Source organism: Glossina fuscipes, unplaced genomic scaffold, assembly GCF_014805625.2.
Source record: "Glossina fuscipes isolate IAEA_lab_2018 unplaced genomic scaffold, Yale_Gfus_2 0, whole genome shotgun sequence".
In the NCBI taxonomy this organism is placed as follows: domain Eukaryota; kingdom Metazoa; phylum Arthropoda; class Insecta; order Diptera; family Glossinidae; genus Glossina; species Glossina fuscipes.
The window spans coordinates 39,351,592-39,375,821 of record NW_023998414.1 but is presented as its reverse complement, the minus strand read 5'-3'; the positions used below and the strand labels follow the sequence as shown (position 1 = coordinate 39,375,821).

At 34.9% G+C, this 24,230-nt stretch overlaps 3 protein-coding genes across 5 annotated transcripts; 1 reads left to right on the top strand and 2 right to left on the bottom strand.

The window, feature by feature from the left end:
• Nucleotides 1-9,968: 9,968 nt before the first annotated feature.
• LOC119640554 (zinc finger CCCH domain-containing protein 18) lies at nucleotides 9,969-15,613 on the bottom strand. Of its 3 annotated transcripts, XM_038038656.1 has the most exons (9): nucleotides 15,149-15,613; nucleotides 14,786-14,818; nucleotides 13,119-13,874; nucleotides 11,657-12,448; nucleotides 11,055-11,586; nucleotides 10,896-10,967; nucleotides 10,591-10,764; nucleotides 10,378-10,524; nucleotides 9,969-10,311 (listed from the first exon to the last, which is right to left on the bottom strand). In XM_038038656.1, exons 2-9 carry the CDS (start codon nucleotides 14,789-14,791, stop codon nucleotides 10,109-10,111), a joined length of 2,682 nt encoding a protein of 893 aa, XP_037894584.1. In that variant the 5' UTR covers nucleotides 14,792-14,818; nucleotides 15,149-15,613; the 3' UTR covers nucleotides 9,969-10,108. The 3 variants fall into 3 exon arrangements, with proteins under 3 accessions (XP_037894584.1, XP_037894594.1, XP_037894603.1); XM_038038666.1 differs by lacking the exon at nucleotides 14,786-14,818 and having other exon boundaries at nucleotides 15,149-15,612; XM_038038675.1 differs by lacking the exons at nucleotides 10,896-10,967; nucleotides 15,149-15,613 and having other exon boundaries at nucleotides 14,786-15,140.
• A 1,581-nt stretch (nucleotides 15,614-17,194) lies between these two features.
• LOC119634072 (microfibrillar-associated protein 1) lies at nucleotides 17,195-19,157 on the bottom strand. The gene has a single exon (XM_038028008.1). The coding sequence runs from the start codon at nucleotides 18,989-18,991 to the stop codon at nucleotides 17,564-17,566; it is 1,428 nt and encodes a 475-aa protein (XP_037883936.1). The 5' UTR covers nucleotides 18,992-19,157; the 3' UTR covers nucleotides 17,195-17,563.
• A 1,329-nt stretch (nucleotides 19,158-20,486) lies between these two features.
• LOC119634083 (double-stranded RNA-specific editase 1-like) lies at nucleotides 20,487-24,217 on the top strand. The gene is made up of 4 exons (XM_038028021.1): nucleotides 20,487-20,658; nucleotides 22,467-22,824; nucleotides 23,261-23,874; nucleotides 23,940-24,217. Exons 1-4 carry the CDS (start codon nucleotides 20,596-20,598, stop codon nucleotides 24,141-24,143), a joined length of 1,239 nt encoding a protein of 412 aa, XP_037883949.1. The 5' UTR covers nucleotides 20,487-20,595; the 3' UTR covers nucleotides 24,144-24,217.
• The last annotated feature ends 13 nt before the right edge of the window (nucleotides 24,218-24,230 follow it).

Genomic DNA, 24,230 nt, shown 5'->3' with positions numbered 1-24,230 from the left:
TTCTCGTTCACGTTCTCTTCTTCTTTTTCGCCAGAGATTAGCCGTAAGAAAAATATAAAAAAAAAAAAAACCTAGACATGGAACAAAGTTATATTCGACTGCGATCGAATCTTTTATACCATTATCACCATTATTCTAAAAAAGGACTTAAAGTCGGGCTTTGATTTCTCTGGTTTTGTAGAAAAGAAATGGAAATTTATGTCGTGTGTCTGAAGCAGATATCTTCATTCTTGTAACCTTAATCACATTTGCCATAGCAGTTAACTGACAGATTGGCAAACAGTCTCACAAACGTATTTAGAAGGATTCACATTTGACACGGACCAATAATGTGTAGACTTGAGAGGCTCGTTGACATTTCTATTTGAATGGGGCAAGCGTTTGTTTGAATGCAAATTTGTATCATTGTATCTGTTGTTGTTTTTAAGTAACAAAGAAAAAACCAAATGTTTTTCCATTTTTGAAACTGTATTTGGTCTCAATTTAGGTGGTATTGTAGCCGTGTCCTTTGACCGACAACCTGCGTGTAAGGAGCTTTAATGTTTCTTTAAAAATTGGAAACAGATAGCCCCCTCTTTGCAATCGGGATAATGTTTACCACCGACTTTATACAGACGGTCAGATACACATCCTCCAATCGATTCGGGTTTTAATACTGATCGAGAATATATATACTTTGTGGGATATTTGAAGTTTCCTTCTAGGCGTTGCAAACGTTTTGATAAAATGAACATACCGCCTAATTCTTGGTGATAAGTATAAAACAAAAAATAAATAAAATAATTTAATGATAACAGATTTGTCTGTATTTACCTGTACACCTTTATGTTACGGTCATTTCACAAGAATCCCTTAGTCGCCAAAGTCTCACTTCTTTAACTTAACTCAACTTTAGCTTAGCTTAACATTATATTTATTACATTCAGAGAATAAGTTTGAATTGCTAGGATGAACATGACGGCATCATTCAATTATTATAGCTACAAATGTCACATATTCTCAGTCTCTTCAATTAATTCCATATACCCTACCTACCCTATCGAAGTATGGAAGCGTGTCTAAAATTGAGTGTTCGAAATTGAGATGTTTCGAATATTAAAAGGAAAAATTGTTCTTGCAAATTGTGTTATATGCATTACAGAAATGGTTCACGATTTCAATATCTCTTATGGGTCAGTTTAACATACATCCGATACTTTTTTACGCAACAGATCGTAACAACTAATTGCAAAGAGCAAAGCACTGAAAATGAATTCCTTGCTTTAAAGAATACAGAAAATGCGGTTTACATATTGAACACGAGTTTATTCTAAAAGAGAAGTCGGAACTCGAGTTACGCGAGAGCGGGATTTCCAATTGACAGTCATCGCCACAATAGCTAATAGATAGGGAGAATTTAGGAGAGTAAAGTTTTTGCATCTTCTTAAGTTTGCATAGCTTGTGAACACCCAAACCCTTTCCCTAGTTCAAAGAGTGGGTTTTCAGTGTGTGTTTTTTTTTTTGGGTCTGGAACAAATGAAAGGATGTATCCAAGTTTCATCTACAGCAGTTAATTATCGCAAAATTTTGATTGATTAGAATCGTTTACGAGCGGTTCACGCTGAAACAAACCGCTATGCCAACGGACATAGCGAAATGAAGCCACGAGAGCAGACACTCACATTAAATCACTCTCACACTGGGTATGACTACGGTAAAGATTCTCTTGATAGCCAGAAAGAGATTATCGGCTTGAAGCTTGGCAAATACATTGAAAGCTTTTGCAAGCAGTTTTGTGTTGAAAATCGGTCAAATACGCCCAAAGACACATGCTTGTAGTGCAACATAAATTAATGACACCTCCATTTTCCTGAGTTTGTGTTATGCACTAAAACCGATAGAGCTGAAAAAATTTCCTCATATATTCTAGGGATGTTCCCATAGGACTTGTAGGAAAATCGCCCAAATCCACCCACCCGCAATATTGTAGAGCATCAAAAATTCATATATCTGTCAAAACGTGTGCGTAGTGGACAGCTTCAGAGAACCTTTTTCATATTTCTGAACAGTACACTTACCAACTCATGGAAATATTATCACTTTAGCACCTTTCCGTCCATGTCAAAAACGTTAAAGAAAATCAAGTAAGAAATTTTTTTCGATCTTTGACGGTAGTGTAGTGTTCACTCTTAAGAACGCCTTCGATGGCAAACATATATATATATATATACATGCGCCCTTAAAATTTAATAGTTTATGGTTCGAGGATAGAAAGTATTGTTCGCTTACTCAAAAATAAGTTATTTATCACAGATAATAAACAGATAAACACACTATAGTGGGTCGCGACTTACCATTAAATACTCTGCACCACTTTGCTTAATGCAGTTGCTTATATAACGAATTTTCAAAGTAAGACGTTATGGGGGATATGGTCGCGAAAGTGGACTGATCCGAACTGAGGTCAAAACACGTCAGTGTAACAAATTTTATCAGAAATCCCGGCGTGTGGATTGAACATTAATTTACACGAATTCAGTGTATGATTCTGAATCGGTCGTTATAATAAAAGTTGAGTCTATCTTAAGCGATTCTGTGCGTTACATACACCCGCATTAACTTATACCCTGTATCACAAGCGGTGTAGAGTAGAAAAACTTCATCAACATGTTTCAAAAATTATAAATTGTAAATTGAACACAAGAGAACAAGACGGACAGATGGACAGACAAGTTTAGATCGGCATAATAAAAGGTGGGTCTGTCCCAAGCTCTTCTTCCAGGTGCTTCACACAAACTTAACACAAGTAGTAGAGTATAAAAGATAGCATCGCTTCTTTGATAGCTTTCACGAACTGAGAGAGAATTCTTTTTTATTTCTTATACATTAAAAGGTTTTTTCTTGATTTTTAAGCAACATACGCTTACATTCCTTCGAATGCCTATTTAACTAACAAACAAAGCAAAATTTTCCAGTCATAGTCCACAGTTTTATGCAGCCTGCTTCAGTTATTAGAAAAAACCTGCTAATTATAATCAATTCGCTCCAGCTTACGGAGCGGTTAAATTATGGCGAATGTTGTTCGGACGCTGGTATTAAATTTTGAAAAAAGCAAAGTTCAAATAAGATTAGGACGTCAATTGGATCTGATGTGCATGGTTGCAATCAATCGGAAAGTTGTTCACATGCTTTCAATTATTCTCAAAAGTAATGCGTAATTTCTGAACGCGACGGCAATCGATAAACTTCATTCATCAATAACGTCGTTCTCTACTAAATTTCTCATCAATTTTCTCTCCTCAAACGATTTTTGTTTTTAATAACTCGACTTTTTCATGGAGTTGTGGAGCATGGATGAAAAACACAAACTCTTCTCAATTTGTCCTATAAATGCATCACAACCTGTTCGCCGACATTCACTTTCTAGTACGTACCGCCATAGTGTCATAGTTTTGCCCCCCTTATGTTTCCGAGCGTTAGCAGCTCGGAGCCATTATTTCATTGATTATGGCAATCATGAAATGGCAATCATGCGAACTCCATATGACTCATAATAAATAATTTTCAAGCTTCCTGTACTTTTCGAAACGCTAAGCAAAACAAAAGACTGGAAAAAATGATGGAGTTTAAAGGAAAGTCAGCTAACTGGGAGACATCTCCATCAAAAGATCAGATCATTTTGCCCTACACGTGTTCTTCTTTGGTTTTAATAGAAAATTATTGCTCGGGAAGGTGTACACATGTTCGGATATACTATTTAGTATTAGTCTCCGGAGAACTTGAAATCATTGCCTTGGAATAACCCAAACTCAACAAGTGTACAGAGTTTGCTAAAGTTTCGAAACTATCTTTCAATAAAATAGAAATATTTCAAGGTGGGTATTATCGTGGGACGGATTGTTTAAAAATTTTATAAAATTCGATTGAAGAAAACCATTTCAAGCTGAGCTAATGTTGGCTTGTATGTTTGTTAAATTTCATAGAATTGTTTCAAAAACAGTGATCTGCACTAATTTGTTCTCCATCTCTCTTTCTCTCTCTCTCTCTCTCTCTCTCTCTCTCTCTCTCTCTCTCTCTATCTATCTATCTATCTATCATTCTACGTATTTTTGATCAAAAGACATCTCCGAAGAGATAATTGGTGACATCGCAGGTGAAAGTTAAAGTATTTCCAAAAATGCATATATATTATCTCGACTAGTGAAAATAGCTCTAGCAAGGACCATAATATATATGTATATGTGACTTAAAACCTTAATATAAAATCGAGCAGTGTAGTTGCACTAAATGAAAACCATAGCATTTATGATATTTTTATTGCATTTTACGTAAATTAATTTAATATTAAAGTCAATGAATATTTTTATTGATTTTTTTTTTTTTTTTCTTTTACATATATACTTACTTGTTTTAAATTTGATATATATATATATATATATATATATATATTTGTAATATACAATGATTGTACTTTCTTTTGATCAACTCAACGCAATTGTATGATATATTAAAATAGACAGTTTAGTGTCTAATCGAGGTTAACAAAACAAATAAACTGTAGATGAGTTAATATTTACGCTATTGCTAGCATAAAAACACTTGTTGTTGGCTGCATAAATAAAATGTAAAATGTTAACGAGAGGAAAAAGTTCACTTATAAATATTTTAATTAAATTATTTTAATTAAAACTTTTAATATTCACTCACGAGATACATTAAATTCGTAAAATTTTATTTTTATTTTTTATCACTCAGTAATTAATATTGAAGACAAATATTTCAAAGAGTAATAGGAAATATGGCGAGTTTATCCGCAATGAACGACCTCATCGACCGTTAGCAGCGACAACATAAGCACGAGTAGCACAAGTCATAATAATTTTAAATTTTCAGAAAACCGTTATTGTAATGTTATTACAAGTATGATAAATGTTACTTCCTACTCTAATAGCTATGTTATTAACAGCACTTGTAGTTAAAAAACATTATTACATTTCTCTTTCATAATAAATATATCACTAATACGCTATGTCAAATTTTGGCTCTTGTACCGTTATCGTCCTTTTCCTACACTTTCTGTTAAATTAAAATTCTACGAGTTTCGTCGTTAGACAGACACATAATACCCCTTCGCATATCAAGTTTAAGCGAACTTTTAAGGGGTCATATATGTCATATATGTCATATGCTTTGAAAAATGGGGGAAAGCTTTTTCTAATCATGAACTTGTTTATAAGTTTATTTAACTTTTCTAGAAAAAGCTTGAAAATTCGAAAAGAGAAAGCTACAAGCTGCATTAAAAATTCTTCTTACAAAAACCGCAAACACTTGATGCACGAATAAGCCAAAGACAAGACATTTCCTTATCAATATTTCCGTAACAAAATCTAAAGCTCAAGTTTATATTTATTACAATATCTCGACAAAAGCCGTAACATATCTAAGATTATATTCATCTATAAGAATGTATTCGCACCCCTCAAAAAACCGATCAACTTTACTCGCAGCAATTGCCGGGAGACACAAAAAACATTTGATATATATATGTACATATAAGAGATTTCTTGTTGGCACATTCAATTGAAATAAAAAGACTCAAAAAAATAATTCGTATTGGAAAATTATTAAAGAGACGATAACGAGAGATATACGTAATGTAAGCAAACTGGAGTGATATGGAAACTAATTCATTTTCTTCTTTTCAAAATTATATAACAGTTCATCTTTACTTCTTGTTAGCAGATGCAACAACCTTTGTCTAGAAGCAGTTTCAAATTCTCTAATTTTGTTTCACTTCATTCTCCAAGCATATACCAAAAACCCTCAATGCCCTCTGCAATATATGCCTTCTCGAACCCATTGAGATATCAAATCATAAGCTATGCATTTCTCCTAGAGGAATATATATTAGATTCTTGCTTGTATTCTGATCATTTTTTCGCTTGAAAACGGTATTTATTAAGAAAAGTTGCTGCAATATATGCCAATCAAAATATTTTCCATCATTTTCTACAACTTTTCCCCATCTTTCCAGAAGCATTACGATGCGGTGTCGCCCCATTTTCGCACTTATTCAGGATTTTGAAATCGCATGTCAACCAAGCCATGCTACATCGATCTGAATAAGTGGTAATCAGAAGGCGGTAAATCTAATAAGTATGCTGGATGCGGCAGAACCTTTCATCTGAGCTACAACAGTGTATCATTGAAAAGAGAATGACTTTGCGTTCAATTTGCTCAACTGACGTCGACAAACATCTGCAGTAACAGTTCGATTCCATTTTAGCAGTTCGTAATGTACTACACCTCGTTGATTTCACCGTATGCGCAGCAAAACTTTATGGCCATGAATATTCCGCGCCAGTTCTCCCGGACTCCAATCCCTCAATCCATGACTTTTTGCGCTTGGGATTGTCGTAATAGATCCACTTTTCATAGCCAGTAAAAATACGCCACGGAAAACTCATCTTTTCATGGCATTGCAATGATTCGGAATAGTATTTCTACCGATAGATGTCGCTGATCTAAATACATTACGGCACCTATTATAAAGTGTTTGCACGTACACAAGCGCACGCATACTTAGCTTGCTTTCCAACTCGAGCGCTTGTTTAGCGCTTTCGCTTTATTAAAAGTGATATGTGCAAGGAGGCAAGCACTAGATATATTGATGTAAAATCAAATTAATTTCTTTCTATTACATCTTTCCATCATCTTTTGCATCCAAACTATCCAAGTTCAATATTTATGTGGCATTTCAATGTAAATATCAGCCTAGAAAGCATGCATGTCCTACATACATTTCGGTAACTTTTATAACTTTTCTATATACGTCAAGCGTAAGCGTCTTCCCTTTAAAAGTCATTTCAAATTTTCAATTCCAATTGAGTGTAAACCCCGTCAGCAATCGATGAAATTCAACGGCTATATTCGTTCTTACAAGCTGAAAAGGAGAAGTAACTCTTCTTGTGAAGGGTTTTTTTAAGATACGCCTTCAAAAGTCAAAGAAGCCATCTGTTAAACTCATTTCTTCAATATGATAGATGTTTACTTTCACACACACAGAAATTCCAGTGTCAATCATTGCCATGTAGTACTGTACTATTTATGCCATATCTTCGAAATCGGTAAACACAAAATAGCACTATAATGTCTTTTATACGCTACACTACAAGGGTATGTAACGTGGGTGCGGATGTATGGAACGCACAGAAAGATTTGAGATTATTTATTGGACGAATTGCCTTAGAACCACTTATGGAATTGACCTAAAGTCTGTCTGTTCGTCTGTCTGCCTGTCATGTTTTCTTAACGGGTTCATTGAAAACGCTACCGCACTCGAGATTTGCATCCACGACCATTGAGTTGTTACTCGAGATTGTTTGCCTGCCCCGCCACTCAAGTGGATCAATCAAGTATAAGTAAGAGTTCGTATAACTTAGAAGTAGAGTTTTTCAATTTTCTAACGGACAAATACTATTTACGAGAAACGACAATGGCACTGACGTGCGATTCTTAATTAAGGCATCTTTGGGGCTTTGGGGTTAAAATGCCTACTTGCACGTATGAAGTTCAAGTCTTCTTGCGAATTAAGAAACCACTTACATATATAGTGCTAAGCCATGTTCCATGTTCTAAATCATTTCGTTTTAAGCCGCCGCTATTAGTTACTTCTTCGGCTTGAGATCCAATCCTATACTAATTAACTTTGTCAACTCTTTACATGAAATATTGACATACACTGATACATTGGGCATGCTCAAGTATTCCTGTTTGCATCATGCCATCTATACACACTTTTTTTTGCAGCGAAGTAATTCACTAAAGCACGTTTCTCAAGATTTCTCGAAAACACTTCAAAAGCTATTTCTTTACCCTTGCTCAGGCCAAAAGAGTGCCATTATCAACTTTCTATTGACTCGCTCTACATATTTGTCTCATTCGCTTTGACTGAAAAGTAATATTCACGAATTGAATCAATCATAGGCGGCATGACAGGCGACATGAATTACATTACATTATTTCTCGATTCAATATTGTAATTTGTGCATTAGCGATAGACGTGATAAAGATAGGTTAGCTCCGCTTTGGAAGACTATTTATTACATTACTACTGTTGCTTTTCGATTATTTAGCCTAATGAAATAAATTCTTAAATTCACTGGAAAAAGAAAGTCCTTCAGTTGTCAAGTCCATAATACTAAATTAGATCGGCTAGATTACTTCCTGCAGCCCCTTTTTTTTTAACACGACTATCGATTTAGTTGAACTGAATATGTTCATTAGGATTGAGGAAAGATGCCAGCCGATAAGCCCATATATAAATGTGTTAATGCAAGATTTCATCTCCTATTGCAAATTAGATGATGACGAGTTTAACGCTAGTTGGTCATAGTGCCGGAATACGATTAGGATAAATGTAGAGTGTGGTAGTGTGCGCGGTAATCTTTTTGGCAAACGTATTCCTAGTGATCGGCCTTTATTAAAGTATTAGCCAAACCTCGTAAATAATGGTGTCGCAACGTAGTCGTAACTTTTGCTGCTTTTGCTCCTTTATGAAGGTCCGTTACGACGCCTGCTCTTTTTTAATTCTCACCACTATAAGATGGCATTGTACTTATTTTCTTTTTGTCCGCAATGTATGTAAAACCCAAAAGAATACTTCAGAGACTCTATAATATATATATATATATATATATATATATATATATATACATTCTTAATGAGGGTGAAATCCTGAGTTGTTGTAGCCATATCTGTCCCTCTGGGTTTTTTGTGCGGTGCAAGTTTTTGGTCGCAAAAATGAAGATATCAACATTGGAAATTTTTTGCACGCGAGTTGGTATTGAAAATAGGCCAAAATGGTCAGAGCAGGGGCGCGCCGTGGAGCGTAAAGTGAACACAACCACATTTTTTTCGAACAAAAATATTTGGGTTTCTGGTCGTTTCTCAGAAATTACAAATGTTATAAGTCTGAAATTTTCCATATTTACTTTGCAAAGCCCTCTACTCTATAGGTACAAAAATGGATGGGCATGCGAGATTCGCCGCCCGCCGAATATAACTTTCTTACTTGTGTTCTTCAACATTATTATGTTACAATAAACAAAAACTAGTGAAACTTTTCCATTTAAATCGCTTTCTCTTCTGAGTTGCCTCCAGCTATGAGTAGCTAAAAGTAGATAAGATCCGCAATAACAAGTCAGTGTTTGTGGGTGCAAGCCTCAGTGCGGTAAAGTTTTTAATTTACTCGTTGAGCTGTTACTGTGATCAACACTCGGTCGACAATTGGACACACACACTAGATTGCGATTCACTCTGCTCTCTATCTCTCTTCCCCGATCTAACTATCCATGTTTCCCCGATCATTGTCGTCGTACACAAATGGCGTAAAACATTTTAAGTAAGAAAATTTGAATTTCTCGATATTAACCACAAGTCAGATGGAGTTTAAATTAAGCGAAAATCAGGGTAGTAGTTAGAGGAAACCGCGATAGCAGTGTTAAATATCAAAGAAATTAGTAACAATAGAGTCGAGTTCGTCTGATTTAAGTGGGATGATGTCTCAGTACTTCCTTATCCTCCCTGTGGTCGTTATGTATTTAAATACATTGCATTATTTATTATGTAAACGATTAATGAAAACTTAAAATTTTGCAAAAGACGTGTTATTAAAAGGAATTCGAATAACCAGAAAGTTATGTGCGTTGAAGAGAACTGCAGCTCAAACATCTATTTCTAATTTAAAAAAAAAAAAAACAAAAAAAAAAAATTTACATTCGTTGTAAGCGACCCATTTTGTAAAAAAAATTTTAATGTAATTTAAAATTAATCAGAATCGAATAGCGTCGAATATCTTTTTATTTATGGGATGGGATGGCTTTATATAATAATGAATTTGAAGTTATTTACGTCTGACAAACATTTTGCAAAACTTTAGTGTCACACCTACAAAAATAAATTCTTATAAAAAACAAGATAAATTCCTAATTCTTATATTGTTATTTATTAAATAGTTTTGTTAGTGAAACTTTAATTGGTTTTATTAATTAATGTTCACAAAAAGATGAATCCCTCTTTTCCCCTCCTTTCAATTCGAGCAAGTCAAATTTTATTCTGTGGATTCTCTCTAAACCAACTTTGATCGTTTCTTTGCAATGGCATCTTCGACTGCACGCAACTGCTTCAAAAGCTCTTCTCGTCGCGATTTCTTCGACTCCTTCTCGGCCAAAGATGAATGTGTGGGTGAGGATGCCGAAAGAGCTGAGACCCCCACAGTCGCGGGCTTTTTAATTTCAATGGAAATAGGAGATCTTTTCTTCGGGGGATCAACTGAAATGAAAAAAAAAAAAAATTGTTAAACATTTGGAGCGAAGCGATCTATAAATTTGCACTAACTTTTTTTAGCGCTTTTACGGTCACTAACAAACTTTTCCTGAACTCTTGAGCGTTTAGGAGGAGTGTGATCTCGTGATCGCGATGTGCTTTCCGAAGATGTCGATCCCGAATCGGAATCCGAATCAGATGCACTCGTGTCCGATGATACTGTCATATAAAAAAATCGCTTACTAACGAAAATTCGAAGAGAGAGTTTTATACATTCACTCATACCTGTATCAGATGAACTGGAAGTGTGGCGACGTTTTCCTTTTAGTTTATCATTTATTGATTTCTTTAACACTGGAGAATTTCGCTTGCGCTTATGCATGGGACTGTACGTTTTATTATAAATTGGAGATGGTGTCACATTCGCTCTTCGCCTTGAAATTGGAGATATACGAGGACCTTACGAAAAATAAATGATATTAGTAATCAGAAAACTTACGTAACCTTTTGCATATTTAATAAAATATAACAAAAAAAAAAAAAAAAAAAAAAAAATACATATATATATTTACTTATTACTGTTTTTGTACCTTTTTGCAATATTTGCTTTTTATCAATAATAATATTGCCCAACGATTCCATTTTATCTGTTTCACATGGTGCTTGCATTTTCAATTGCATAAAAGAGTTTACACATATACATGCATACACAACGGATATATTACTAATCATAGTCGTTTAAAACTTACTTAATGAACGCCGAGATCTCCTTGGGGGCGAAATAGGTGATCTTCCACTTCTTGTACCATGACGGCGTGTGAGGGTTGGAGATTTGTGAGATCCACTATTGTAACGTCGCCTATGATGATCTGGTGGACTTATCGAGCGGCTCGATTCAGAGCTTGAGTCTGACTGAGTACTAGTTGAGCTAGAATACGACGAGTTGCTACTATAGCTGCGTTTATCACGACGTCTTTTTTCTCCCCGATCTCGAGATCCGCCTCTCCCGCCTGGTGATTTCGAGCGCATCCAAGGATCACTCCACTCATCTCCACGACCTGCTAGTTCTACACGTTGAACGATTACTTCCCGAGTTGGTCGCACCCGTCTTTCGTCCTCATATTGTGGCATTCGGTGAGCTGGAAGTTCTCTGTAACGACTTGAACGTCCGTATGGGTCTACTTCGTCATAATGGGATACGGCGGGGTGAATACGTCCATAGCGGTCTGGTGGGCTGTACATCGCATTAGGTGCTTCTTGATACATCGCATGCCGCACATTCTATAAAATCAATACAAAATAGGAAAACATTAACGAAATTGATTGCATGATGCCACTTAGTTCTGCTTACGTCTGCAGGAGACATTCGTTCTTTCAAATAATAAGGATCCTTTTCCAATTCGTCTGGGGAAAGAGTAAGATTCATTTTTTTATCTTCAAAGTCCATGTCCTGTTCCTTTCGCTTGCTGGCCTTACGCATCATTTCTTTAGCAGTACGCAAACCTCGTTCCCATGCACTTTCTACTACAACCGGACTATCAACATTTAGCGGTCTCGTTTCATGATGTGGAACGTAAACAGCCGCCGGATGATGAACAGTTACGGGGCGGTGATGTATAGGAGGACGCTCAGGACGATAGTCATGATAATCTGTACCATGATGAGGATAACCAGAGGATCTTGGCGCCATTGCTGCGGCATTGCCGGGTGGCAATGGAATAGGTCTAACCAAATCGAACATGGTATAATTTCCTTTATCAGTTACACCTGGGTGCAAAAAACGGCAACTCATACCCCAGGTACATTGTCCGCGCGTATAAAATCGACATACGGGTTTTGGTTCAGTTTCTTCGGGTCGCTTCTCGTCCTCATCCGAAACTTCACCTTCTTCCAACTCTTCTCCTTCTTCAAGTTCAGAATTCTTCTGAGTATTGTTCGTCGTTTGCGTTCTCTCCACATCGCCATCTTTATTTGGGACATGTTTCTCGGCCTCCTCCTTATTTCCGTCTTGGCATTCACCCTCTTCCGCTTCGAAATCAAGCGCGTCTTCGTCATGCGTTTTAACTAAATCTTCCAAAGATTCTCCAACTTCACCATTAGCGTTTGTCCCGTTCTCTTCATTTTCACAATTTTCATCCAAATCCTGACAAATATAATATGTATAAAACAGTCTTGAAAAAGCTTTCCCACATATATTCACTTAAAACACATAAAAACGTGCAGTTAACATAAAACGGCAACACAATCCACCCAACGCTTTCACTTTACCTATTCCATTATTAATTCTAAAGAGAGATATTGCCCTTTGAAGCACCGGAGTGTTAAGAAATTGTTGGCGTATTTAAAAAAAAAAAAAAAAAAACATTAATTTGTGATTTCGTGTAACGCTTTGGAAATCTGCGTTTCGATTGGGGCTGCCTGTGCTCTTGTATAAATTTATGGCTAGCAAAATTGTACATCAAACCTATTCGAAAATTATATATTGCTAAGAAAATACAAAGAACGGTGTGGCAACGCTATCATTGACAAACACAACTTCAAATAATATATAATATTCGATGTCCGACGGCAGTGTAAGGATGAACATTTCGCATGCATAAGGTGAGACAGCTCACGTGAAAATCACATCTTTACATATACATGAGTGAATGCAATCACCATTGCAACCCTGTTCACCATAAACCAGAAAAAAATGGAAAGCTTTTTATTATAATTAGGGAAAAAGGACTTAGGGAAAAGGTCATAATAATAATACTTGCATACATGTTAAGTTCACCATACCATATAAATACTCTGCTCTAAAATCTACTCACTTTCAGTTGATTTTTTCTTTGCTCCAGCTTTTGTCGTAGATCCGCTATGGGAATATTCCCAGGAACAGTATCCTCTACAGGGGAATTCAATATTTGTTGCTCATTCTCACGATCATTCGTTTTTTGCATAATATCACCGGAACCGTCATCATCTATTGATTGCTTGCTATTGTTGCGTTTTTCACTTTCCAAGTCGCTAACGTCACTTAAATCCTCATGGCTCATGTGTAGTCCTTCCGTGATTTGCGGTTGTTCTATGCTGTTACTTCGACTTCGATTAGAAGATGAGTGAGAATCTCTTGAGCTGTACGGTGATTTGGCGCCCGGTGATGTTAGTGTGTGTCTCTCCTTCATATTGCCTCTTTCGCTTCCACTGCTAATAGATGCTGAACCCCTTTTTGCAAGTCCATCGCTAATGGCGGACTTGGCTTCGTCGTCGTCGTCATTGTCGCTCGATGATGATGATGAAGATGAATCAGATTCAGATTTGGATCGGGATCGAACTGAACCCGCTGAAACCGACCGTCGGGAATGCCGTCCCTCTGTGCTGCTCAATGGGCTAGCAGTAGAGTTTATTATGGGGCTCTTAGGACCATAATCCCCTCCATCATTAATGGGGGAAGATTGCCCTGACTTTTGCGAGTAGTTCGAAGATGAATTTGAAGCAGACGATCCCGGTCGAGACTCTTCAGAATCCATGACGCTTCTCCTTACGTTTGGTTTATATATCAGACTTTGGTCGACTATCAAGAAATCCTGATGGAAAAAAATGTTTACATTACTATTAATTGCTACTGTTTCATTATTATCTCTAAAACATAAAACAACTTTTGGACATCGATTTATAATCGACGACTAAAGAGTGAGCATCGCAAACATTTTAAATTACAAAAACATTAAACTTTTTGTTTTAAGCCTTTAGTTTTTATTTAATGTTGCGAAGAATTGGGATGAGGTTTTGTAGAACGTCGGCTTTAGATTACATTTTACTTCGTTAACGATATAAGGGTGCATACCAAACTTACACCGATATAAAGTTCACGTAAAGTTTTTAAGATGAGTGCTGGTCTTTTGTAATTCCATTATACCAAGTGTCCAAAAACTGAAATGCAATAAAGGAAAATTGTGAACCGATCCAAACCTGGTTTACCAACAAAAAATTTTCTAATAAATAATCAATATGTGGTATTTTTAAATTTACTAAAGATTTGATACAAAATAAATAACGTTTTAATAAATTAAAGTAAACTATAATTTAGTCACCTAAAACTTCGTAGGCATATCAAATCATACGGACTGGGGTACTAACTATTTAGAAAATTACACTGTTGAAGAAAAACGTATAATTGATTATCTATAAATTTATTGAATAAACCACATACTAAATAACCAGATTTGTAGGCTTATAGTAGCGAATGAAATTACTTTCCCTATAATAAATTTAATAAATTATGAATATTATGCCCCAAAATATTTCTACAACCTATCGATCACTTTTCACGATCAGAAGCATTAATGTGCAAATGCCGTGACGAATATTAATCACATATCCGTCATTTTGTAATCATTTTGCGACAAATTTATTCGATTACTTTTGTTAAAATTTATGAAACTAAGATTTTGCGTGTGTTATGGATTTTTCTGGATATGAATTCATATAATCTTACCTTCATTTGTCTACAAATATTGCCAGTGATCTTCTTTTAGAGTTTTTTTTTTTCGAACACAAATACAACATAAAAAAAACTACATTATTTAACTGAGGTAAACGCGATTTTTAAGACAATTTCGAACATTTTCTTTTTCTTTTTTTTTACACTTTTATAATACATATACACCACTGTACTGTCTTTATTGTGTTTGTATTGCATCGCAATCACGTTTTAACTTTTATATTTTAATTTTTACAAGTCTTTTAAATACTTTTTCCTTTTTTATGACGTGGAAAAGGATTAGAGATTTCTTTATATATATATAGGTATGATCGGATAGATAGTGGCTGTATGTTGATGATCGGCGCTGAGTCTTACCTGCGGAAAGATAACGAAGATACCGGGGAGACACCAAAAATTAGTGAAAACGAGGAAAACTATGTGTGGTAGGCAAAATTTCCATGTTCAAGCAAAATATTCCATCGGTGTTTATAATTTGTTTTCCTATTTTCCACAGTAACACGTAAACATAAACAGCAATTAATTATATAAAAAATTGTTCACGAATTTCTTTATGAAAAACTTTGATTGTCGCAAATAAAATGATGCTGTTTCAGACGAAATTTATTATGAGAACAATGTTCGAAAAATGGCTGTTTTTCGAAAATTCTGTGTCAGGGATGTAAAAAGACGCTAAATAGAAACAAAGGCAAGGCAAATGACGCAAGGAAACATAACAACATATTTCTACATAAAGAAAACAATGTGAATGTAGCAATATGACAGCTGCTGTAGACGTTTAAAGTACCAAAAAATATCATTCCTGGTATTTGTAAATATTTATATACGCCGGTAGCACGAATTCGAAGTTTGGAAATTTGGAAAATGTATGGATATTTTTTAATCTTAATTTTATTTTATAGTTTTCTATTGAAATCTTTCTCACTTTTTTTTTTTTTGTCTTTCTCTGATCTTTTATTTATTTGTTTATTTATTCATAGCACGGTATAAAGTTCACGAGCCCTTCAAGGGCCAATTCAAGTGTATTGTGCTGAAGAACAATGTACACAAGAAGAATGAATAAGTATAAGTCGGATTTATATATTGAAATTAAAGTACAGATTATTACTCCAATTACATAAACGATATTACATAGCAGATATAGGAGCTTTGAGTATTCCACACCTTCAATTACGTTGTAGCTTACAATACCTAAACTTAGAAATCACAGATTTAAAAACTACGAATTTGATGATCTATTCAGTTCAACATTCAACTCCTTACTTCGTCTTGCAAATATCTCACGTTCTACTTTTCAGTGTTGCTTTATTTTGTACAATATTTCTTTAACATACTGCCTTTTCTAAAGCACAACCACTAAATATATACGTCTGCCAGACGGACCGGTCATGTTCTTAGTATCCTTCTTTTGTATTCTAATATATAAACATAAAATTGGAGACTACGAAAAACATATTGCATTTGTGTAGACCAATGAGTATTTTTATTATAACAATAAAGCATAGGTCAACGGTGTAAAGAGAAAATTTTTAGAGATTAAATGAAAATATAAAGGAAACATGTACAGGAAATGGAAGCAAAAATAATTACAGTACTCTTATGCAAAATTTATAGAAAATATGTAAAAGTAAACCTATAAAAAGAGCGTCATTTCCTTTATATAAGTCTATTTGTCAATCAATTCTATTTGATCGTTCAAACATCAAAACGGTGATAGTAATTATTATATTAAAATAGTAAATTAGCAATTCTATCTCGTTTTCTCTTTATGTATAATTTTATGGTTTTCGGAAGTTAACAAGTTCGAAGTTAATAATTATGTTTTAGCGCAACATTGCCATTGGAAATACTCTCGTCAAATTCGTTTGAGAATACGAAATTTGATACAAAGCGACAAAAACGATGACAAGCAACAGTGCTGCCCACTCTACTGTTAATAAAGCTAAAAAATATTAAACGTTAATCGTTATGAGGAGATAAAATAAAATGAAGAAGGAAAAATGGAAACGAACATCATTATGAAAAAAAAAAAAAAAGGCAATCAATAGGTTAAGTTCGTTGGGTTCCTGGTGGGTGGCTTAACCACTTCTTTTATAATTAACAGGCCTCGCAAATGGTGCCGTTGCAAATTCTGGGGATGTTGGTGTAGATCATAACGTTTGTAGTTGGCACAGGGTATGTAAGTACAAAACCATCAAAATATCTATCATCTACTGTTTACACGTTTATTTCGAGTCGCTATAGTGTAGAAAAGCGAGCTCTAATGTGTACACATTGTTTGAAGATAGACTGACTGATTCTTAGTTGTTTGGATTCAAAATAAACCTTGGGTCTTAGGTTTACCGTTCTTGTTATCGAACTATCGTACGATACGGATGTTTTTTACAAAAAATTTATTTAGTTTCTTAAATTTATCTTAATAACCTACAAATAACCGAGCGATTGGCATTATGCCGTTTATAATTTCTCTTTTTTTTTCAATTGAGATCTTAGCACTTTCAGTGCATTTGGAAGTCGATTTTAAATGCATTTGCATTGTATTATGTTGTATGCGGCCATAAAAGAAGAAAAATTGCGACTGAATAATGAAACTAAATCTTAACCGTTTATTAAATTTCTAGTTTTACAAAAGCACAAATTTTGTAGGTCAAATACATACAGATTTCATACGTACTTGGGTATCTCGTTCCTACTTAGTTGAAATTGTCTTCGTTAAATTGTACACGATTAGAATTCGAATTAAAGCTCAGTAGATTTAAAGCTAAAAGAAATTTATTCTAATTTTTTGCGTTTTGATAGTGAAGGCTTGTCAAACACTTGTTTCATGCCCCCAGCACGTTCATTGTGAAATTTAATATTGTTCGCAGTTTCAGCAAACCATGGTGAATCGAATTTTGTAGTGTCTTGATCGACTAAATGGGTATATTTTGTACGGCCACAGCGACCGAAATTCTTTACTTGCATCACTTTCGGTAGTATAGTTTTGTCGAAATGATCTTCGAGAGTGGCTTGAGCGAAGTCACGTTTCAATATATCGTTTTCTTCATCCAAGTAGAAAGCTCCCCTGTGATAGTATTTCTGCAAGAATTTATATTTGCCCTTCGTGGCCTTATTCGTAATGACGCGAGGATTTTGACGTAGTTCCTGACGTCGTTCTTCATCAGTAAGATTACGCAGACGATCAATTTCCAATTGTTCACGTTCCGCATTCTCTCTTTCTTCACGGTCACGTTTCATGCGTTTCAGTTCCCGCAATTTCCATGCTTCATATTCCACTTCATCGTTTTCATCGTCGGTACAGACGTCATCTATACTTGGTTCGGCAGTTTCTGGCTTCGATTTTTCCAAATCTTTTTTAATACTGTCTTCTACTAAACGTAAGGTTTGTCTGCGCCTCTCTTTAGCAAGCCGCTTGGTTTCAATCTCTATTTCCTTCTGTCTTAACGTTTCACGTTCTTTTTCTTGAATCGTTGCCCGATCTTTTTTACGCACAAATAATGGTTTCAGGCGAGGTTCATTCTCTTCTTCGCTTTCGGTTTCCTCTTCATATTCTGAGCTTTCGGTGTCCGACGATTCCGATTGTTTTTCCTCTTCTTTTTGTAAGATTTCCTCTTCCTTTTGTTGCTGCAACATACGCTGTCTAAGCTTCAAACGTTTTTGTTCGAGTTCAGTTTCACTTAATTCTGAATCCGTATCTGATTCCGAGGCGAGGGTAATTTTATTGGTGACTCTCTCAATATTTTGCTGCTCCCCATTTTCATTCTTATTTTCTTCATTGTCTTCTTCGCTATCTGTTTCCAAAAGTTCTGGCTCGTGTATGTGGCGATGACGTTCCATGCGTTCCTGTTCTAATACTTCAGCTTCAATTGGACGAGCTCTTAAACGGCGTAACCGTGGATCATCTATTTCTTCCACAGTTTCATCGTGATCGGATGGTTCTTTTCGAGTGGGATCTTCTTTGTCATGTCTACGATAACGTTTATCGTGTTGGGTAGCCGCCAATTGGCGGCGGCGGCTATCTAGAAAGTCTTCCAAATCGCTTTCTTCGGAGCTGGAATTTTCTTTGGCATAATCTGGTCTTTTGCCTGATATATAACGTTGGACCTTTACCTTTTCCATTGAAATTTCTCCTTTTTCATTACGCACAGGCACAGCACCTGCTGTGCTTTGTATGCCCATGGTTACTGTCGGGACAGCCATTGTCTAAGGTATTACTCTTAAATAGTTCCAAGTACTTCTCTAAACTTTTACAACTTTACTTTTTTTTATGTGGATTAACTATAGAATTTTATACGTTTTAATGTATATTTTTGTATGAACTGACGTAGAAAACTGTTGGGCAGTAGTGTTGCCATTCAGTCTGACAGAAACGAAATTAAAAGTATACTGGTGAAAAGTACTGATAAAAAACGTGACATTGCAAAACAGGCAACTTAAAAAAGGGAATACGTAGACTGGACCACTACAAAACCCAAAAAATAATTTCGTCGTAAAAAATTTGCAAATGACGAAAAATAATGCATAACAGTTTGAAAATTCCTGTAATAATAGTAGCAAACTTATTCACAAGTATGAAATTATGCTAACAACTACTTATATGCTCAGGCCTTCTAATTATTTTTTTAGTGGTGTGATTAAAATCCATTTGTGGTCGAAATCATGACGAAGTGGTGCTTGCATGTCTGGATTGAAATTCAAGTTTAACGCATTGAAAATGTACGCATAGAAATTTGCAAGCGTTTCGACCATGAAACTTTTTACTAGCAAATTACATATGAACTTTTATGTATTTAAGCAAACCAATAAAACAAAAAGAACATAAGATGCAAAAAGTAAAAACGATTTGTTGAAATATATTATTATTATTATTGTAGTTGTAGACTAATGAAATAAATTCTTAGACTAAAAAAAAGCATTTATGCCCATTTATGTGTTTGTGTGTTTTCCAAAGTGAAACTTAATTAAGAATAAATCCTAAAACAAAAGTCTTAAAGCACTAGTGCCGCAGTGCATTGCGTAGTTTAACTGTTAACATATGGCTCTAGTAAACCAACAAAATGAACAAGGAAGACTGTAGATGCAAAATGAAGCTACTCACTACGGAGTATATGGTACGCTATTGTATAAAATTTTATTGACTATAGCATCTAAAGCTATCGGCTTTATTGAAAATCCTCCCGTTCTTGAGATTTACACCCACGGCCATTGAGTTGTTAATCGGGACTTACGGCCTACTGGGCCGACGAGTCAAAAATGTTCATTCTATTCGAGATCGTTTTTGTTGGTATTCTATATAAAGTGGGACAAAAACCTTACTTCTGTATGTTGTCACTAAGTATTAAATACCTCAAAAATAGTAGTCCATACGTGACCATAGATTTACTTAAACTACCACTTAAAATAAGGCCCACATTTGTGTAATATGAATTACTGATCTTAAATTTTATATAACGAATCATAAATATGTTGAGTCATTCTTGCAATATTTTAAAGTCTATCATGGTTGTGCAAATATATATTATATATGTTTAAAAGTTACTGCGAAAATCTCTGTCAACGTTACGATCTAAAAAAGGTATTAATTTTCTACTCTTTTCATCCAATTGTCCACTTAAGTCAACTCTGTCAATAAAGTTCACCACCACTATTTCATGTTATAGCATCACTATATTTGAATTAGTTATCGGTATTCGTGGTGATTAACTCAAATTTTATTATACACATTTTTCACATCATTTGAGAAAGACCGTGTGAAAATAGCTTTGCGTTTTTAAATTATAAGAATTGATATAAAATAAATAAAAATGAATCGGCCGAAACGTATTATTGTTGGAGGCAATAAGCCATTTGTTTCTGGCGGTGTTTATGTAAGTTTTTCATGATTGCAATTTTGTGAATTTCATTACATGTTGTAAATTAAGCAGAGCGAAAGTCTAGTATCGAATTAATTTTTCTAAATTAATTGTCTTAATGTACATATGTGTGTATAGACGTACGTATATATATTGCAGAGAAATTAACATATTTTCATTTTATTTCTTTTACAATTTACAGCGAAAAAGTTTATGATTATAAAATAACAATTGTATTAAAAAAATCAATATCTTAGACTTTTTTTCAATAATCCTTAGAAGCGTTAATATCTATCTTAAGTCTGCAGTTGTTATAACGAAAGAAAGAGAATCAAAGATCATTTCCCGATTACATCGGGAGTCTTTAGAGCTCGCTTGGTTATAACAAAAAATCTTATTTGTGTCCATTGGATTTTACTGTAGGACTTTTTAGCGCTTTTGCTCGATTATTGGAAACTGTTCTATGTAAACATTTGCTTAAATTATTAGTTTTGTGTTTTATAGTTATGTACATTTTCATTTGGCTAAATACCTAAACGAATACTTAAGAGAAAAACCGAAAAAAAATTTTACAAATCCATTATAAATTGTCTGATGAAGCATTTTATGTCATACAGGGCGATACCTCGCTTTTTATATGTACTACGGAAATGAGTTCGCCATTAGTTGCGGGAAGTGAAACTTATTTGGTGAAACATATTGACTTGGGGGTGATTTCTGTGTACTCAACACGACAAAATGGTATTAGGATTCACTATCCTTTTTTTTGAGACGTAGAATGAGTCTAATTCCAGTTAAAAATAAAAAGCGAATTGATTTAGTATTATCAGATTATTTGGGCAACTCGGCGTTAGGAAATGCTCATGCCAGTTGATATACGTGCTTGGAACTTGATGCCTACATTATTGAGTCAATTGCGAAAATCATGTATCTCTAGTATCTCTAGTATCATTTCCGTTAACAAAGGCAAAAATCCCATCTCGGAGACAAATGTGTCAATCCACTTTCGTCTGCAGTCATCTGATGAATATAAAATTCGGTTCAAATAATTATTCGGGCCATCTTAAAGCATAATTAATGAAATTAACCACGTTAAAGTGATATTTTATTTTGCTTGTTTGGTGAAATTAAAAAAAAATTTATAATAGTCTAGAACGTGCAATGCTCTTGTGGGCAGACGCTTAATTCCGTTCCATATTTGCCTTTTTTACGAACGAATCCATCAGCATTAAGTAAATAGATTTGTGCAGCTAATCTTGATTTTAAAAGATGAGTCATTGAAACGATAACAGTCAATAATTTTACGAGAATATAAAAAAAAATAATAAAAATAAAGACAAGGGAGATTATATTTATGTGGAAAACAAAAAATGAAAAAACTTCTTTATCCCTCAGACATTGTATCCAGAATATATTTTGTACAGAACTTTATATATAGTCTAGTACAGTCTAGGGAATAAAGAATTAAATAATTCGGATGACATAAGTTAAGAAATTATATTTATGTCGCCATTATTTCAAGATAATGCAAAATAGTATATTATTACGTTTGGGTATTGGCTATATAGATGTTCATAGCTATTCCTAAACTAAGGTTTTTGTACCGCTAAAATGTAACCAATACCTGCTGTGCATGCGAATTCAGCCAACTACAGCTCTTTTTGGATACGAATCATCGCACCTAGTACGATAAGAAAGCATGAGTTTGCAAAGTTTTGGTAATTTCTTATTAGCCCATATTAGTATAAGTATAAAAAGTCATACTGAAAAGTATTTTCTGATAATAATGATGAAATGAATTGTCAATTTTGATATAATCTCAGCATCAAAACCAGACTTATCCCAGCGCGCCCACGTTAAGGCAGCAGCAAGTGCAACAACAAATATCACCGCAACAAGCGCAGACCATTAAAGCTCAACTGAGTGCTTCCTCAACGCAGCCACACCCTCAATCGCAACTGCAGATTCATAAGCCTGTAAAAATTGAACCGGTAACGTCACCAAGAACTCAACAACAGGTTGGGCAACACGAAGCCGCCATACAACATGATATAGCTTCGCAAAGTGTAGTAGCCGCCGGAGATGATAAAGGAAATAATTTCTGTTTGGATAACGGCATGGTTGATGAAAACGGAAAAATCAGATTTAAGAGACTTTTTTTAACCCGCAAGAAAGCTTCAGGTAAATGCTTAACTGATTGGCCTGGACTGCACAAGATCAAATTTGAAGAAAAAGGCATACCCGCAATGTATTCCAAACAATAGTGTGGTCCAAGTTTGAAATCACTATTGAACCTTTTAATCTTCTTAATTCGGACACGTTGTTGTTTACTTATTTAGCGGTTTGCTTCAGCTCTACAGCACTCAAAATTTGACAAACTTGTTGCGATAATTTTTGTTAAAAAACTTATGAAGCAACTTTTAAATAAGAACCAAAATAGAAGCGTGTGCGAGTAAAAATGTCCGAGTAATGCGTAAAATGGAATCCAAATCTGCTTTTGGATCCTCAGTTTTATTAAAAGCTCGAAAAGCGAAGGTTTCAAAAATTCATATTTCTTTTTAAATAATTTTTTTTTTTTTATATACATAAAAATATTACTTTCGTACTCACGTTTCAGTTCGCGCTAAGGAGAAACGTGTTCTTCAAAATCGTCGATTGCGTAAAACGATTATACCGAAGAACGCCTTGATGGCTTTGAACGAAGTCAAGGGCATTACAATTGGTGAATTTACGATTACGAATAATCCGAATGGAGGTTTTGTTACTGTGGTAACTGTTAACGGTAATCAGTATGAAGGACGTGGTAATTCGAAAATGGCCGCAAAGAACAATGCCTGTGAAAAGGCTTTGCGTGACTACATAATAGCTAAAATGCGCCAAAATCCGCGATCAACTAAACATAGTGGAAATATGAGCACCACCTCTTCGTTATGTAATGAACCAATGGACACTAACGACGCAAATGAAAGCAATGAAAAAGTTGATGGTCAAAATAAAGAAGTCGATCCGGTTGACGACGTGCCCATGGTCAATTTGGCGTCATTTGCTTTATATAAGTTATTTTCGGAGTGGGAAAGTGAAGGCTTTGTTATACCGGAAATGCATCCATCGCAAGGTAACACGAGTGACAATGAAGGAAGTGTGGTGGTAAAAGAACCAAAGAAGGCTCCTATACGTAATGAATTGCCCACCAATTGGGAATCTATGCACCCGGCTTCATTATTATGTGTGGTAAGGATTAGAAATTTTAAACAAGTCCCCTACATTCTGCTCTATAATATATCATTCGTTATAAGATGAGACCGGGTATTACTTATACCGAAAAAGGCAAAGTTGGTGAGAAGCCAAATGTGATGCAATCTATGGGCGTGGTAGTCGACAATCAAGAATTCGTCGCTATAGGACGTTCTAAAAAGACAGCGCGTCGTAATGTGGCCGCAGTAGCTTGTAACACTTTGTTCGGCACAAATTTTGCTAAGGAAGAACTTGTCGAGCTTTAAAACTATAAATAAAGTATTCAAAAACAATTTAGTATGAAATGTTCCATATTATTATTATTTTTATTGTTATTATATAAACATTGTAAC

Coding starts and splice junctions, on each gene's coding strand:
- LOC119640554 (XM_038038656.1), bottom strand. Junction 10,968..11,054: donor GAGATCTCGGCGTTCATTAA/GTAAGTTTTAAA, acceptor TGAAAATGCAAG/CACCATGTGAAACAGATAAA. Junction 10,525..10,590: donor TTCCAGTTCATCTGATACAG/GTATGAGTGAAT, acceptor TTTATATGACAG/TATCATCGGACACGAGTGCA.
- LOC119634083 (XM_038028021.1), top strand. CDS start 20,596: ATGAATCGGCCGAAACGTATTATTGTTGGAGGCAATAAGCCATTTGTT. Junction 20,659..22,466: donor TTGTTTCTGGCGGTGTTTAT/GTAAGTTTTTCA, acceptor ATATAATCTCAG/CATCAAAACCAGACTTATCC. Junction 23,875..23,939: donor CGGCTTCATTATTATGTGTG/GTAAGGATTAGA, acceptor ATTCGTTATAAG/ATGAGACCGGGTATTACTTA.
- LOC119634072 (XM_038028008.1), bottom strand. CDS start 18,991: ATGGCTGTCCCGACAGTAACCATGGGCATACAAAGCACAGCAGGTGCT.